This window comes from Lissotriton helveticus, chromosome 1_1, assembly GCF_964261635.1.
Source record: "Lissotriton helveticus chromosome 1_1, aLisHel1.1, whole genome shotgun sequence".
Classification (NCBI taxonomy): domain Eukaryota; kingdom Metazoa; phylum Chordata; class Amphibia; order Caudata; family Salamandridae; genus Lissotriton; species Lissotriton helveticus.
Window position 1 is genome coordinate 1,297,371,763 of NC_136057.1, and position 13,211 is coordinate 1,297,384,973.

The window sequence follows — 13,211 nt, forward strand, 5'->3', positions numbered from 1 at the left end:
TACAAAGTACAAAACATCGGCCCCATCCAAAAAGACTGCTTACAGTCCGCCACTGCAAAAAAAAAAAGCCTATGTTACACACCGAAAAACTGACTCTGAAGCCCCACCCTCGGGCACGGCACTGGAAGTTTAGCCTACAGCAGGGGCCTCCACCTCGTCCAGATCTGGGTCCACAGCCCTTCACTAATCCGTTTTGGCACCAAAAGATAAGCATAGTACTATGAAACCAATCACAACAGCACCAAAACATACTTCCACGCCGAAATGTTTCACTTCCAGAACGAAATCTCAACCGATCCTCAATGTAATGCAGGAACGGTTCGTTCTGGGGTAAAAAAACTCTAAATCCAGCCTCGAACACAGAAGATAATTCTTCAACCAGCAAAGCCTCACTCTTCTACGAAATAGTGATTGTTTCAAGAGGCTTTAGACGTTCCTGAGCAACCTCCAAAGAAGAAAAAAAAGGATATCACTAGTCCTGTACATATTCCTATTCCACTTTCACCTAACCCACTAACACCACCTCCAGCATCCGCTCCACCACCTCACTAACCACAACTATCTGAGCCAGGTAACATACCCCCTCATTTATCCATCATAGAAGATGATGGCATGCTACAAAACATACACCCTGGGAATGCTTGAGATGATTGTGAAATTGAACCACAAGGGGATGCAGACCCCGGTCTCTATCTCACATGGCCGTCACCACCTGACAATACTTCTGCATATCAAGGTTTAATAGCAAGGGTGGCTGCTTTCCATCAAGTGCTTTAAGTACACAATAGAGGAAGATTTCCTTTTTGGATCCCTATCTCATGCTCAGAGGATACGTCATGCAGAGGACATTTTTAGGGACCCTGTCAAAGCTAGAATAATAGCACTGTGCATTGACAACAATATAAAGCTGGACTCTCTTGACCCTATGTAGATTAGAGGTCAGTTAACTCCTTACTCCCTAGTGGTCTCTAATTCCAGAGAAAGGGCAAACTCCCAACCGGGGGATGCACCTCCCCCAGAAAAGGAGTCTAAATTGATTGATCCCTTTGGGGAAACGTGTACCTGCACAATCAGCTAATCATTGGCTTATAGCCAGCAGTCAGGCTTTATTACATCGCTATGATAGAGCTCACTGGGACGAGATGGAGGGGCTCCTCCAACATCTCCCAGAGAAACACAGAAAAAGGGGGCAGGAAATTGTTAATGAGGGAAAGCTTATTACAAATAATTCAATAAAATGTGCAGGAGCTTCAGCGGACACTGCAGCTAGAGGTAATAATACCAGTCTGCTTTTACGTAGACATGCATGGCTCAGTGTCTCAGGTTTTAAACCTGAAGTGCAACAGGCGATTCTTAATCTCTCATTTGATAAAGAACATCTTTTTGGACCTCAAGCGGACACAGCCCTTGAGGTCGCAGAATCATGGGGACTCTGCAAACAAGTACTTACTGTGGTTCATTTCGTTGACCCAACTATAATAGAGGTGCAAGATCTACCTCCTCAGACAAACCAGGGTCCACTTATAAGTCCAGGACAAACCTCTACTGCTACTTTTACAGGAGCGCATACAAAGGAAACTATTTTAAAGGTAGAGGTTGCGGAAATAATACCCGTAACCCAAACACAAATAAGAAACAATGACTTCTTTACCATTACCTCTGACCATTTAACACCTGTCTGGTCGTCTTTAAGACTTTCCCTCAACATGGAAATCAATCATAACAGATCAATGGGTGTTAGCTATTATCCAACGTGGCTACTGTCTGGAGCTCATTACAACCCTTCCAAATATTTACTTTCGTAAACACAAATTATCCATAAAACATCAATCTACAACAGGAAATATCAGCTCTATTAATAAAAGGAGCAATAGAACCAGTCCAAAAACAGTATCAAGAAACAGGGGTATATTCAGTGTCCTTTCTCGTTCCCAAAAAAGGTGGCTCACTATGACCCATTCTCGCCCTCAGACCACTAAGTCATTATAGCCCATCGGAACACTTCCATATGGTCACTATTCAAGAACTCATTCCATTATTACAAATGGGCAACTTCATGGCTTCCTTAGACTTAAAGGACGCCTACTTCCATATACCCATCCATCCTGCACACAGAAAATATCTAAGGTTTCTATTCCAAGGAAATCATTATTAATTCAAGGTTTTGCTCTTTGGAGTTGCAACCAGCTACAATACAGCCATATCTAGGAGCCATGCTCAGCACACAATTGGCGTTAGCATATCCAAATGCAGACAGAATAAACACATTGTAACATTGATCCAACAATTTCAAACTGGGTCTCAAATCTCAGTCCAAATCTTCATGCAACTTTTAGGCATGATGGCATCTTGTATTTCAATAGTTCCACATGCCAGACTACACACGAGACCTCCCCAGGAATTTCTCTCACATCAATGGACACAGTCACAGGGTCACCTTCAATATCTAATGTTGCTTGACAGCTACCCACATCACTATCTGCAGTGGTGGAATCCACAGAACTTACCTAAAGGGTGGCCGTTTCAAGTCCCAGTTTTCCAAATACTTCTGACGGCTGATGCTTCCTTTATGGGTTGGGGAGCTCATCTCCAACACCTGACAATTCATGGAGTTTGGACTCCACACACAGGGGTCTTCATGTCAATTACATAGAGCTGCAAGCTGTTCACCTAGCAGTGAAAGCGTTCCTACCTCACCTACAACACAAAGTTGTCCTGATTCGAACAGACAATATGACAACTATGTATTGTATACAAAAACAGAGGGGATACACAATCTCCAATTATTGGGTATAGCGCAAAAAATATGGAACTTAGCAATACATTACAACATTCATCTCCTGGCAGAACATGTTCCAGGAATAAGCAATCAAGTTGCAAACCTTCTAAGGAGGATGCAGTAACAAGCTCACAAATGGTATCTGCACCCTCCAAGCCCTCCTACCATACTCAAATATGGGGGAATTCACAAATATATGTGTGCAACCCCAGAAAACGTAAAATGTCCAAACTTTGCAAGCAGGTACCCACACCAGCAATCCAAGGGCAATGGTCTATGGATGAACTGGTCACGGATATTTGCCTACACTTTTCCTCCTCTCCCACTACTTCCATTAGTGGTCAGAAAGCTCAGACAAATCTTCCTTACAATGATACTCATAACACCAACGTGGGCTCGCCAACCATGGTTCTCAACACTGAACAAAGGTACACTAAGACACCCCATTCCCAAAGAAATAAACCTTGCAATATGGCTCCTGAAGTCTTAGAATTCCAGTACTTCCCAGAGCAATGCATCAATATGCTTAAAGAAGCTTGCAAACCTACCACAAGACAATGTCATACAGCTAAATGGAAACGATTTGTTATATTTTGCCAGCAACAAAAAGTCAACCCCCTAAATGCACAAGTACAGACAATACTTCCTTATTGAATTTGCAAACCACAGGGTTAGCTTATACTTAAATACGATTACACCTTGTGGCTATTGCAGCCTATCTGCAAAATAGGCAACACTTGTCGTTGTCTTATGGGGCCTCCATTTGAACCACTACACACTTGTCAATTTCAGTACTTGTTTTGGAAAGTTGCCTTTTTAATAACTATCACTTCTCTTAGAAGTCTCAGTGAGATTCAGGCATTAACATTGAAAGAACCATTCTTCCAGCTTCATAGACAATGTAGTGCTTAGAACAAACCCAAAATTCCTTCCAAAGGACCTTTCCAATTCTCATATTAATCAATCAATAGATTTACAAGAGCTTTAATGTATTACATCGACAGGATTAAAACGTTCAGAAAGACTAATCAATTATTCATTGCTTTTACACCTACCCACATGGGGCATGCAATTTCCAAATCTGGAATTTCAAGATGGATAGTTAAATGCATCCAAAAAATGCATCTAAAGCTAAAAGGCCCCTGCCCCCCCCCCCCTTCCTAAAGCTCACTACTCATAAAATAGGAGCTTCTATGCCATCCTTAGGGAACATCCCTTTGCTCATATTTGCAAAGCAACAACATGGTCCACTCCACACTCATTCACAAAACAATATTGTGTGGATGTATTTGCACGTCAACAAGCCAATGTTGGCCTATCTGTACTACAAACTTTTCCCAACAACTGCAACCCCCACGTGTTAACCACTGCTTAGGTAGAGGGACTGCGTTACAGTCTATGTGCAGCATGTCTCTCTACAGCACACATGCCTCGAATGGATTGTTACTTTCCCTGTAAGCATCTGTTCTTGGCATGTAGTGCTGTAAATTCACCTGCACCCTCCCTCCTCCTCAAATAACCGTGTGTATGTTGCAGTGTACACACTTGACATCACACGTCTTGCATGAACATCACATTACTGATACATACTAGAACTCCATTCTCACCTATCTGCAGCAAAACAATCTGGCAATGGAGTTGACCATGCACAGTATTACCAAGAGGAGGAGTTACGTAGCCTTGTGACCCGAAGAAAACTTCTTGGAACAAAAACAACTTGTAGTCATCGAAGCCCCACTTTGTCGGACTTATGTCTCAACTCACCTCCATCCACTCTTCCAAACCTGTCAATGTCCCAGTGATCATGGGCATTAACAGAATCCCTTCCTCTCCCACCTCTCCTCGACCCCCAGCCCAACTTGCCTCTATCCACTCTTGCAAACCTGTCAGAGACAACCCTAATCTCCTTTCTTGCTTCCTTATTAATTGCCACGGAAATATCAGAAACTATACTCAGTGAGGCTATTGACATTGCCTTCCTTACAGAAACCTGGCTAAATGAACACTCGACCGCTATCCTGGACTTACATCCCCCCCCCCCCCGGCTACTCCATCATTAGGAAATACTGACCCGACAGAAAAGGACTAGCTATAATCTACAAAAATGAACTCCATATCACCACCTTAAACTTTGATCAATCAACTTTTGAATACCTTGGTGCTGAACTCACCATTCAGGGCTTCCCCCGATTAGACTGCACAACACCTACCAACCGTCTGGCGAACCTCTTCTCTTTGCTTAAGAATTTTCTGACCTACTTTCACACTCCTCACTTTCAGACTCAAAAAGTCTTTTCCTAGAAGACTTCAACATCCTTCTAGAGATTAATGACCTGAACCAACTATGTCACAAACCAACCCACATCAAAGGGGCCACACTTGATGCCATCATTTCCAACTCAGACCTGAGCTTCCTTTCTATCATCATCCCCACCGACTGGTCTGATCATCACCTCATCCTATTTAAGATTACCTCCAATGCCCCACTACCCCCTTCTATAAACACCAAACACTTGAAGTGGTCCAGAAACCCTGGTGTACTTTAAGCTAAACTCCAAGCCCAACTTCACCCCCCCCCCCCCCCCCTCTCTGCGCTAACTCTAACAAACTGACTGAACACTTTAATAAGACCATTAGCAATGTCCCGGATCAAATTACCCCTCTTAAACTGAAGCATCAAAGAAAAATTCATTCCAAATGTTGGTTCAATCCGGAACTCAACCATGAAAGACAGCAACTTAGACTGGCAGAAAGAACATGGAGACATCACCTCTCCCTCTCATCTTGCCCTCCTCAGATCTGCTAGATCAATTTATAAGAAACACATTTTCACTGAAAAGACTACCTTTTTTCGAGCTCAACTTGAGCGTACAAAAAACAGACCCAGAGAACTGTTCAACATTGTTAGAAAACAAACGTCATCTACCCCTCCTGAGTTGTTGGCTTCAACTGAGAGATGTGAGGAAATTGCTAACTTTCTCTCTGCCAAAATCGCCAAAATTGACCAATCCTTCCAGCTACCTCTTGTCCCGACCAGCCCCCCATATGCCCTTAACCTCACCAATGACACGCTCCCCACATTAACTCCACCTCAACCACTTAATCCTCCCACTTACCTACCCATCACTAATTCTCCAGATGACAACCTTTCCAACGTACCTCTGAAAAACCATGCCTCCTGGCATAATTTTCGCCCTATGACTGAGCTCGAAGTGTTCAATATCATTTCTAAATTAAAACCAACATCGTATTCTATAGATACTCTCCCTTCCAACCTTGTTAACAAGCTTAACCACATAATTGCTCATTTGGACTAATATCATCAACTCCTCCCTTTCCACCGGTTGCATAGCCAACTCCCTTCAAATCTGTCAAATCACCCCCATTCTGAAAAAACTTCACTGCTGACACCAACGATCTCAACAATCTCCACCCTGTATCTAACCTCCCACTTCTTTCTAAAACCCTTGAAAAATGTGCATTGCTCCAATTGGACAAACACATTAGTAATTTCAATTTACTTGACTCCCTTCAATCCGGCTTCAGAAAAGGCTGCAGTTCAGAAACCGCTTTGCTAAACATTGTTGATGACATTCAAGGTTCCCTCGACAATGGTGAGACCTGCCTTCTTATACTCCTTGACCTCCTGCAGCCTTCGATACTGTTAACCATTCTTCCTTATTGAATTCACTTAAAACTCACTTCGGCCTTACTGGTCAGGCCCTCAATTGGTTTGCTTCTTTCCTTCAACATAGAACGCAACAAATCAAAATCAAAGACTGCCTCTCCAATCCTACACCCTTCTCCCTGGTGCGTCCCCCAGGGCTCTATTCTCTCCCCTCTCCCTCTCTAACCTCTTTATGGAACCCCTTACCCTCCTTTTGAAAAAAGCTGGAATCATCTACCACCTTTATGCCAGTGATACCCAACTCTACTACAAGATTAGATCCCATTCCGACCATATCAACAACACCTTGAGTAAAATCCAAGCCTGGTTCTTCCCTAACCATCTCAAACTGAACCCTAAAAAAAATAGAAATTATTCTCTTTTCTCCAAAAAACAACCGATTCCCCATCCAAAGCTGGATCTAGGACCTTAATGCCCTCAATTACGCGCTCTCCGTATTCTACTCAGCAAAATCAATTGGTTTCACTCTTGATAAAAAACACTCTCAATGACCATATAAAAAACGCTGCAAAGGAGCTCTTTTCACTCTCCGACACCTCAAAAAAAACAACCCCTACATTCCATTAGACGACTTCAAATGGGTTGTTCAATCTCTAGTTCTCTCCAAACTCGACTATGGCAATGCTATCCTCACCGGAACCCCTAAAGTACACTTAGCCCCCCTTAGAGCTATGCTCAACTTGACGGCTAGGCTCATAACTGACTGTAAAAGATTTGACCATAACTCTCCGACCCTCAAAGCCCTCAGTTGGCTACCCATTGAAGGAAGATGTCTCTAGAAGACTGCATGCATTACACACAGCTCTTTACCAGCAAACCCCGTCTTACCTTACAAACAAATTCAACAAAGCAGGTTGCTCCCAACCGATGAGAAGCACCAATGCTCTCCTCCTCGTCCCCCCTCTGTTTAAAAAGAAATCCACCCAATCTCGCTCCTTCTCCGGGAACGCCCCGAATATCTGGAACTCTCTTAGGACCTGCGCTGTAACCCCTCCTACTTCAGCTTTAAAAAATACCTTAAATCTCACCTCCTCGACAAATACTTTGGTCCTTAATTCCTCCTCTGAACCTACTCTCTACCTCCCCTTTACTGATGTTCCTTCATGCTCCCCCTTGCTCTCTCCTCTCCCTCCACATTACACATCTACCCTCCTAACTTCGACTTGTCTCCCATTCTACCCCCTCCCCATGTCCTCTTTCCATTTCCCCCATCACTTCCTACAATCTCTTCTGTCGTTTCTCTCTTCTACTCCTTAAACTCGTTCTTCTCCACTTATATTCCTAAGCTGTTCATCTCACGTTACTCCGCCCAGATTTTTGGGGCCCCCACTTTACTAAACTGGTTGACCTCCACCTGCGTGTTTTATTACCTTGTAAAATTGCTTTACCTTATTCCTTCCTCTCATGTAAATTGCTCTTCCCCGTCCCTCTTTATTCATAATCCAATTGCTGTGTTTCATTTGACTGTCCATGCCTTACCCTTATTCCCTCCCCTCATTTAAATTTCTTCTCCCGTCCCTTTTTTATTTCTAATTTGATTGTGGTTTTGTAATTGATTGTTTATGCGTTGCCCCGAGCAAATGTTTTTATTTCCTGTACTGCGTCTGCTCCTGTAAAGCACTCGGATACCCACGGGTCTAGTCAGAGTTATATAAAACCTTTCAAATACATAAATCTAATAAAATAAACTTATGCTCAGCATGTGAATCTACAGCACTACATGCCAAGAACAGATGCTTAGAGTGTAAGTAACCTAATCCTTACCTGCAATAACGATCTTGCTAGTGGATACTCTATCTGCAGATTTCTCACCAATTCGCCGACCCCACATTTGATGGATTTGATATAGGGAAAGTTGATAAACTGGAGTCTTATGTTTTGGTACTTCATTACTCTGTCAATGTCAGTCTGATTGCTCATCTCGGAGGCTTGTATAGAAAGGAAAGTAACTTTTTCAGTTTGGTCGCATCATGGATTTCAGAGTTGTTGAGCAGCTTCATGTGTGGTACGCAGGCAGCCGGAAGGGAAAAGCTGTCAAAGAAAAGAATGAATGTTAATGAGGTGGATCCTCCTGTGCATTAAAATGCGCTATGCTCTAGCACGTAAAGAACCATCAGGCCTGTTCCACCAGGGCCAAGTACTTCCACCGTGGCATTAGTGAGGGAAGTTGCTTTACCGGTAAGCTGCAGAGTACCAACATGGGCTTTTGCGAAGCACTACTGCTTACATTTGGACATGTGATGGGATGGCCCTTTTCCTCTTTCGGTCATCAGGACTTCCTTGCCCTACAGGTCCTTTTGCCTAGTGTTGTACTGCTTCATGATCTATTTAAATGGTGAAGAATGTCAGTAGGAGTATCGGTCCAAAGGAAATTTTGCTTACCTTCTGAAACCTTCTCCTTCTCCTGGATATTCTGTCAACCTCAAGATTGCTCACTGATTTTCCCCACCTCTCTGTCTTGAAGGAGGATCATAAGAAATCCAGGATAATAAGGTTTCAAATCATTTAGGTCCAGTACACACATATAGTTTTATTGTCTTGTCCTTTCACCTGTTTTGCATGGGGAAAAATGGATGGGTAACTGATGTCAAGACATCAGCGCTTTATCGTTAGTCACTTCACAATGTCATATTTTCGGGGGCAGATGTGGAGCCATTGCCCCATACCGGCAGAGAAAAGCTGCAAAAGTTTTCCAGTATCCATTCTGGCACTTGAAATATTCAGAAGGTGAGAAATTTGCAGGTAGAGTATCCACTCAGCAAGATTGTTACTGAAGGTAACTAACTTTCTTTAAATATACTGACCAATCATTGTTTGATAAGTCTAACACATTCACTCTATGCTGATTCTCAAAGATTCGCAAATGTTACCCAACTAGAATAAATGTTCAACATTAAGGCAATTATCTTTTATCCCACCCTCTATTCATTGCCACTTACGACTTTTTGGGGGACCGATGTATAGAATTCCTCCCTCCTGGGTGGGCAATAGCTTAAGCATTTATTGCTGCTTTCTCAGACCTCCTGTTTATTTTATTTCAGGGCCATCCATTCATGGAAAGTTTACGAGAGAACAAGCCTTTGCTATGGAGTATAATCCTCTCGGGCCTTGCGATTGTTGGACTTCTGTCAGGATCCTCTCCTGAATTCAATGAGCAGTTTGGTCTGGTGGACATCCCTATGCCGGTAAGAATACACTTTGTGGTTTAATATGTTATGTTTGTTATGTTAGTAAAGCTTGTATAGCGCTCAGCTGCCACAGCTAAGGGGCATCCCGGCGCTCGTCGAGGAGCAAGAGAAACACCTGTCCCGATAGCACAGCGGCCGAGAAGACCGGCACTACACTAGGGCAAAGAGGTAGGTTTTGATGGCTTTCCTGAAAGTCAACAGATCGTTTAAGGCACGTAGCCGGGATGGCAAGGCGTTCCATAGTTTAGCCGCCGTGAAACGGAAGGAGCGTCCGCCCATTCTTGATCGTCTCACATGTGGAACCACTACAAGGTTCTGTCCTTCCGAACGCAAGGCTCGAAGGGGTACATAGGGTTGTGTAATGAACAGATCATAGGTGGAGTGTACCCGTTGTATTCTTCTAATCTCAGCCTGATTTGCTCCTAGCATCAAGGAGCTAGCATAATCTAGGCGGGAAAGAACAGTGGATTGCACTATAAGCTGGCGAGTGTGAGGGTCAAAGAATTTCAGAATGGGTTTGAGATTTCGTAGAATCCCGAAACACGTGGCTGCCGTTTTCTTGGTATGCGTACAGAGGCTAAGAGTGGAGTCAATCCAAACTCCAAGATTTTTTACCTCTGTCTTAGGGACGGGGCAGTTTCCCAGGGTGTATGGCCACCAATTTTCTCCCCAAGCAGACGCATTTTTTCTCACTAGTAAAACCTCCGTCTTGCTAGCATTAAGCTGCAGACAGTTAAGCGTCATCCAATCTGTCACTGCCGAAAGGCCGCTTTTAAAGCTGGTAGCCGTGTGGGTTGTGTTCTAATATGGAAGAAAAGTCATGCAAATCATAATAACTTGTCACGGGCTTTCTGATGTAATTCAAATGCTATATATCGGGTTTGGAACTAGATTGGCTGCCCCTCATTCCAATTTTGTAAGCATTGGAGGCACCAACCCTGCCAGCCAGCACAAAGAGTAATCAAAGGACGAGTGTAGCTTTGCATTTGCTCTCAAAATATAGTCCATATTTTCCCTTTAAAAAGCCTTTTTGCAGGTGTAGGACTAATTTCTAATCCATAAATAGGTTACTGTGAGGAATCCTTGCAGTGCCCTTGGCAGCTTCGCTAACTGCTGAGCCTCCTCTTGGAAAATTGGAGATGGTTCATGTACAGCAACATCACATCGCAACATAACAGTTGAACATGAAGCCCCTTAAATTCACAAACCAATTTAGCTTGAACAATGCTGAACAAAATGGTACAAAAGTGAAGAACTTTTGATGTAGGTATAAGGAATTATTAAGTATGTTCCTATTCTATTAACAGCATTAAACATTCTTGGGAAGAAACCATTTCAACTTTCTTTAGTGTTGACTGTGGATCTCTAACACAGCCACTTCAAGGTGGAAATGCATTAGTTTTTGCCACAAACAAAGCAGTATCGCAAGTTTGAAAAAAATATATTGTTGCTGCATTTTGCTGTCTTGCCAATGTTCTTGTTTAAAATTAATTGATATCAAAATTGCAAGTTCTCCAGATCTGGGTCTGAAACTCTGTTTTTTGGTGCTCCTAAGTCCCCAAAGTTTGATACTAGTCTTCCTGGACAAGATTCAAGTATGAAAAATAAAATGTTCCCACTTCCACCAACCAAAAGTCCATTCTCCTTTGGTCTTGCTGTGGTTTTTTCCATGCAGTGGATTATGTCCTTTCTACATTGGCCCATCCTCATGAAAGAAGTTCCACAGAAGGTAAGCTTCCCTTAGTCAAGATCTCAACCACTTTCTCCTAGTTGGCCAGTGCAGCACTTTCTGATTCTAAACATCTGTGCTGGGGCAAGCCTAGTTTTCCCTGCTGCGCCCTCCCTAAGGAGGTAACCTGCACTTCCTACCAGCGGACAGACTGTCCTCTGCAGCTGGGGACTGCATGTCCCATAATACTCAATGAGCAACTCACTTGTGCCTCATTCTACCGGCATTTAAGGCATGCTGCAGTCCCGTGCAGTGAGTGCTGCTCTTGCTTTTCTCTCATAGGAGATTTCCTTGTATAGTTATAATCACTGAAAAGTCCCAGCAACGTTCGAGGACCCTGGAGCACTTCTTCAATATGTATCTTAAGTGCAGAATTTCGCCTTTCTTCAGTAATGCCTATAAAAACACTTAAGAAAAGGACACAATTATGCAGCCTATATACATAGGCTACAATGGCCAAATTCTTCATCATGAAGTCTAAAAATGGCCAGCACAAAGCATTTGTGTATAATTTCAGAATGTTTTTGTAAACAGCCTAAATCTCCCTCACAAACCGTTTTTTATGATATAGATAAAGGAGGACAGAGTAGCCTCATAGGCTATCAGTATGTGGCTAAAAAGAGACTGTGCCTTTAAGAACAGACCACAGAGAGCTCAGTATTCTGCTCAGCAGGTGGCAGTTACTTCAGTTCTTTTTTCTGGCTTCTCCTGATAGGACCTAGGAGCATTGAACTCTGCCTTTCTAAGGCTTCTCTTCAAAATTCACCTGTGAATTTTATTGAAAACTACTTTATTAGAGATGTTTCAACTCTCCCTTGCATTTAATGCAACTTTCTGACAGGATTTCTTTATTTTTGTGTTTTAAAATGCCATCTTTATTTGATAAATGCCCTTCCTGGGGAGAAGGACAGCCAAGACTGACCCCCATGTTGTCTGTATTAGTTGTCTTCCAGCAAGTCATCTTCCTGAAGATTATTATCACTGCAGGAAGTGCACCAAAGGCATACAAGATGTGGGTCAGTCACCGACATCAAGCAGAGACGGGCACTGCAGGGCTTGAAGCCAGCCTTCCGGGAGGACATTCCTGCCACACCAGGAGAAAAAAAACCTTTGAGGTAAGGAGATTTGCCTTCTGGGCGTGGAAGAACAGCGCAGGAAGCAGATCGTCTGCAGGTGAGCCTTCAGAGTGAGGAAGTGCCAGTCGTCTACCAAGGCTCTGTCATCTACTTCTGGTGGACGTGGAACAGCCAAAAAGGTGTCCTGCTCAAAAACTTTCTCATTACCAGTCTACGCCGAGGGCATGGACGTTGAGATCAGGTACGGAAGCGACCTGTTCGCTGCCAACACATGGATAGATGCAGAGAAAGAGAAGATCGATGTCGAGATGGGTGTAGGGAGACGTTGAACACTTACCCGCCGTCAATACATAGCCGCAGTTCGCCATCAAGGAGCAGGTCGACGTCGAGATACAGTCCTATCGAAGTCGAGGAGTGGTTCAACGTTAAGGAGGTGCAAACGATGAGCTTCAAGGAGCAGATCAGCATCAAGGCATCACATGAGCTCGACGTCCGAGCATGTTGATGTCCAGAACATGCCAAAAGAAGAGGAGATGCCTTTCTTAGTCTACACCTATAGTTTTGCGAGCCTCCCCTCCACTTCCTCCGCCGCCTCCACTTCTTCATCAGAGACCAAATGTTGTGTCATCAGTTTTTGCTATTTCCCCTCAGTCTTCCATTACGCCTCTCCAGTCTCTGCTCATTTGTCAATTACCTTCACAACCCACCAAAGATCTCACAGCATGCACCTTCTAATCAGGATAGTGATAAA

The 13,211-nt window shown here is 43.4% G+C and overlaps 1 protein-coding gene and 1 long non-coding RNA gene across 2 annotated transcripts in view; one reads left to right on the forward strand and one right to left on the reverse strand.

Moving 5' to 3' along the window:
• LOC144822989 (uncharacterized) overlaps positions 1-8,368 on the reverse strand; it is a 71,628-nt gene extending 63,260 nt beyond the window's left edge. Inside the window, exon 1 of the long non-coding RNA XR_013608721.1 lies at positions 8,232-8,368. This is a non-coding gene — a long non-coding RNA (uncharacterized LOC144822989). The remainder of the gene's footprint in view (positions 1-8,231) is intronic.
• ATP13A1 (ATPase 13A1) overlaps positions 1-13,211 on the forward strand; it is a 419,252-nt gene that overhangs the window by 388,513 nt on the left and 17,528 nt on the right. Inside the window, exon 25 of the mRNA XM_078681078.1 lies at positions 9,509-9,652. Within this exon, the coding sequence (XP_078537204.1) occupies positions 9,509-9,652 (144 nt within the window). The remainder of the gene's footprint in view (positions 1-9,508; positions 9,653-13,211) is intronic.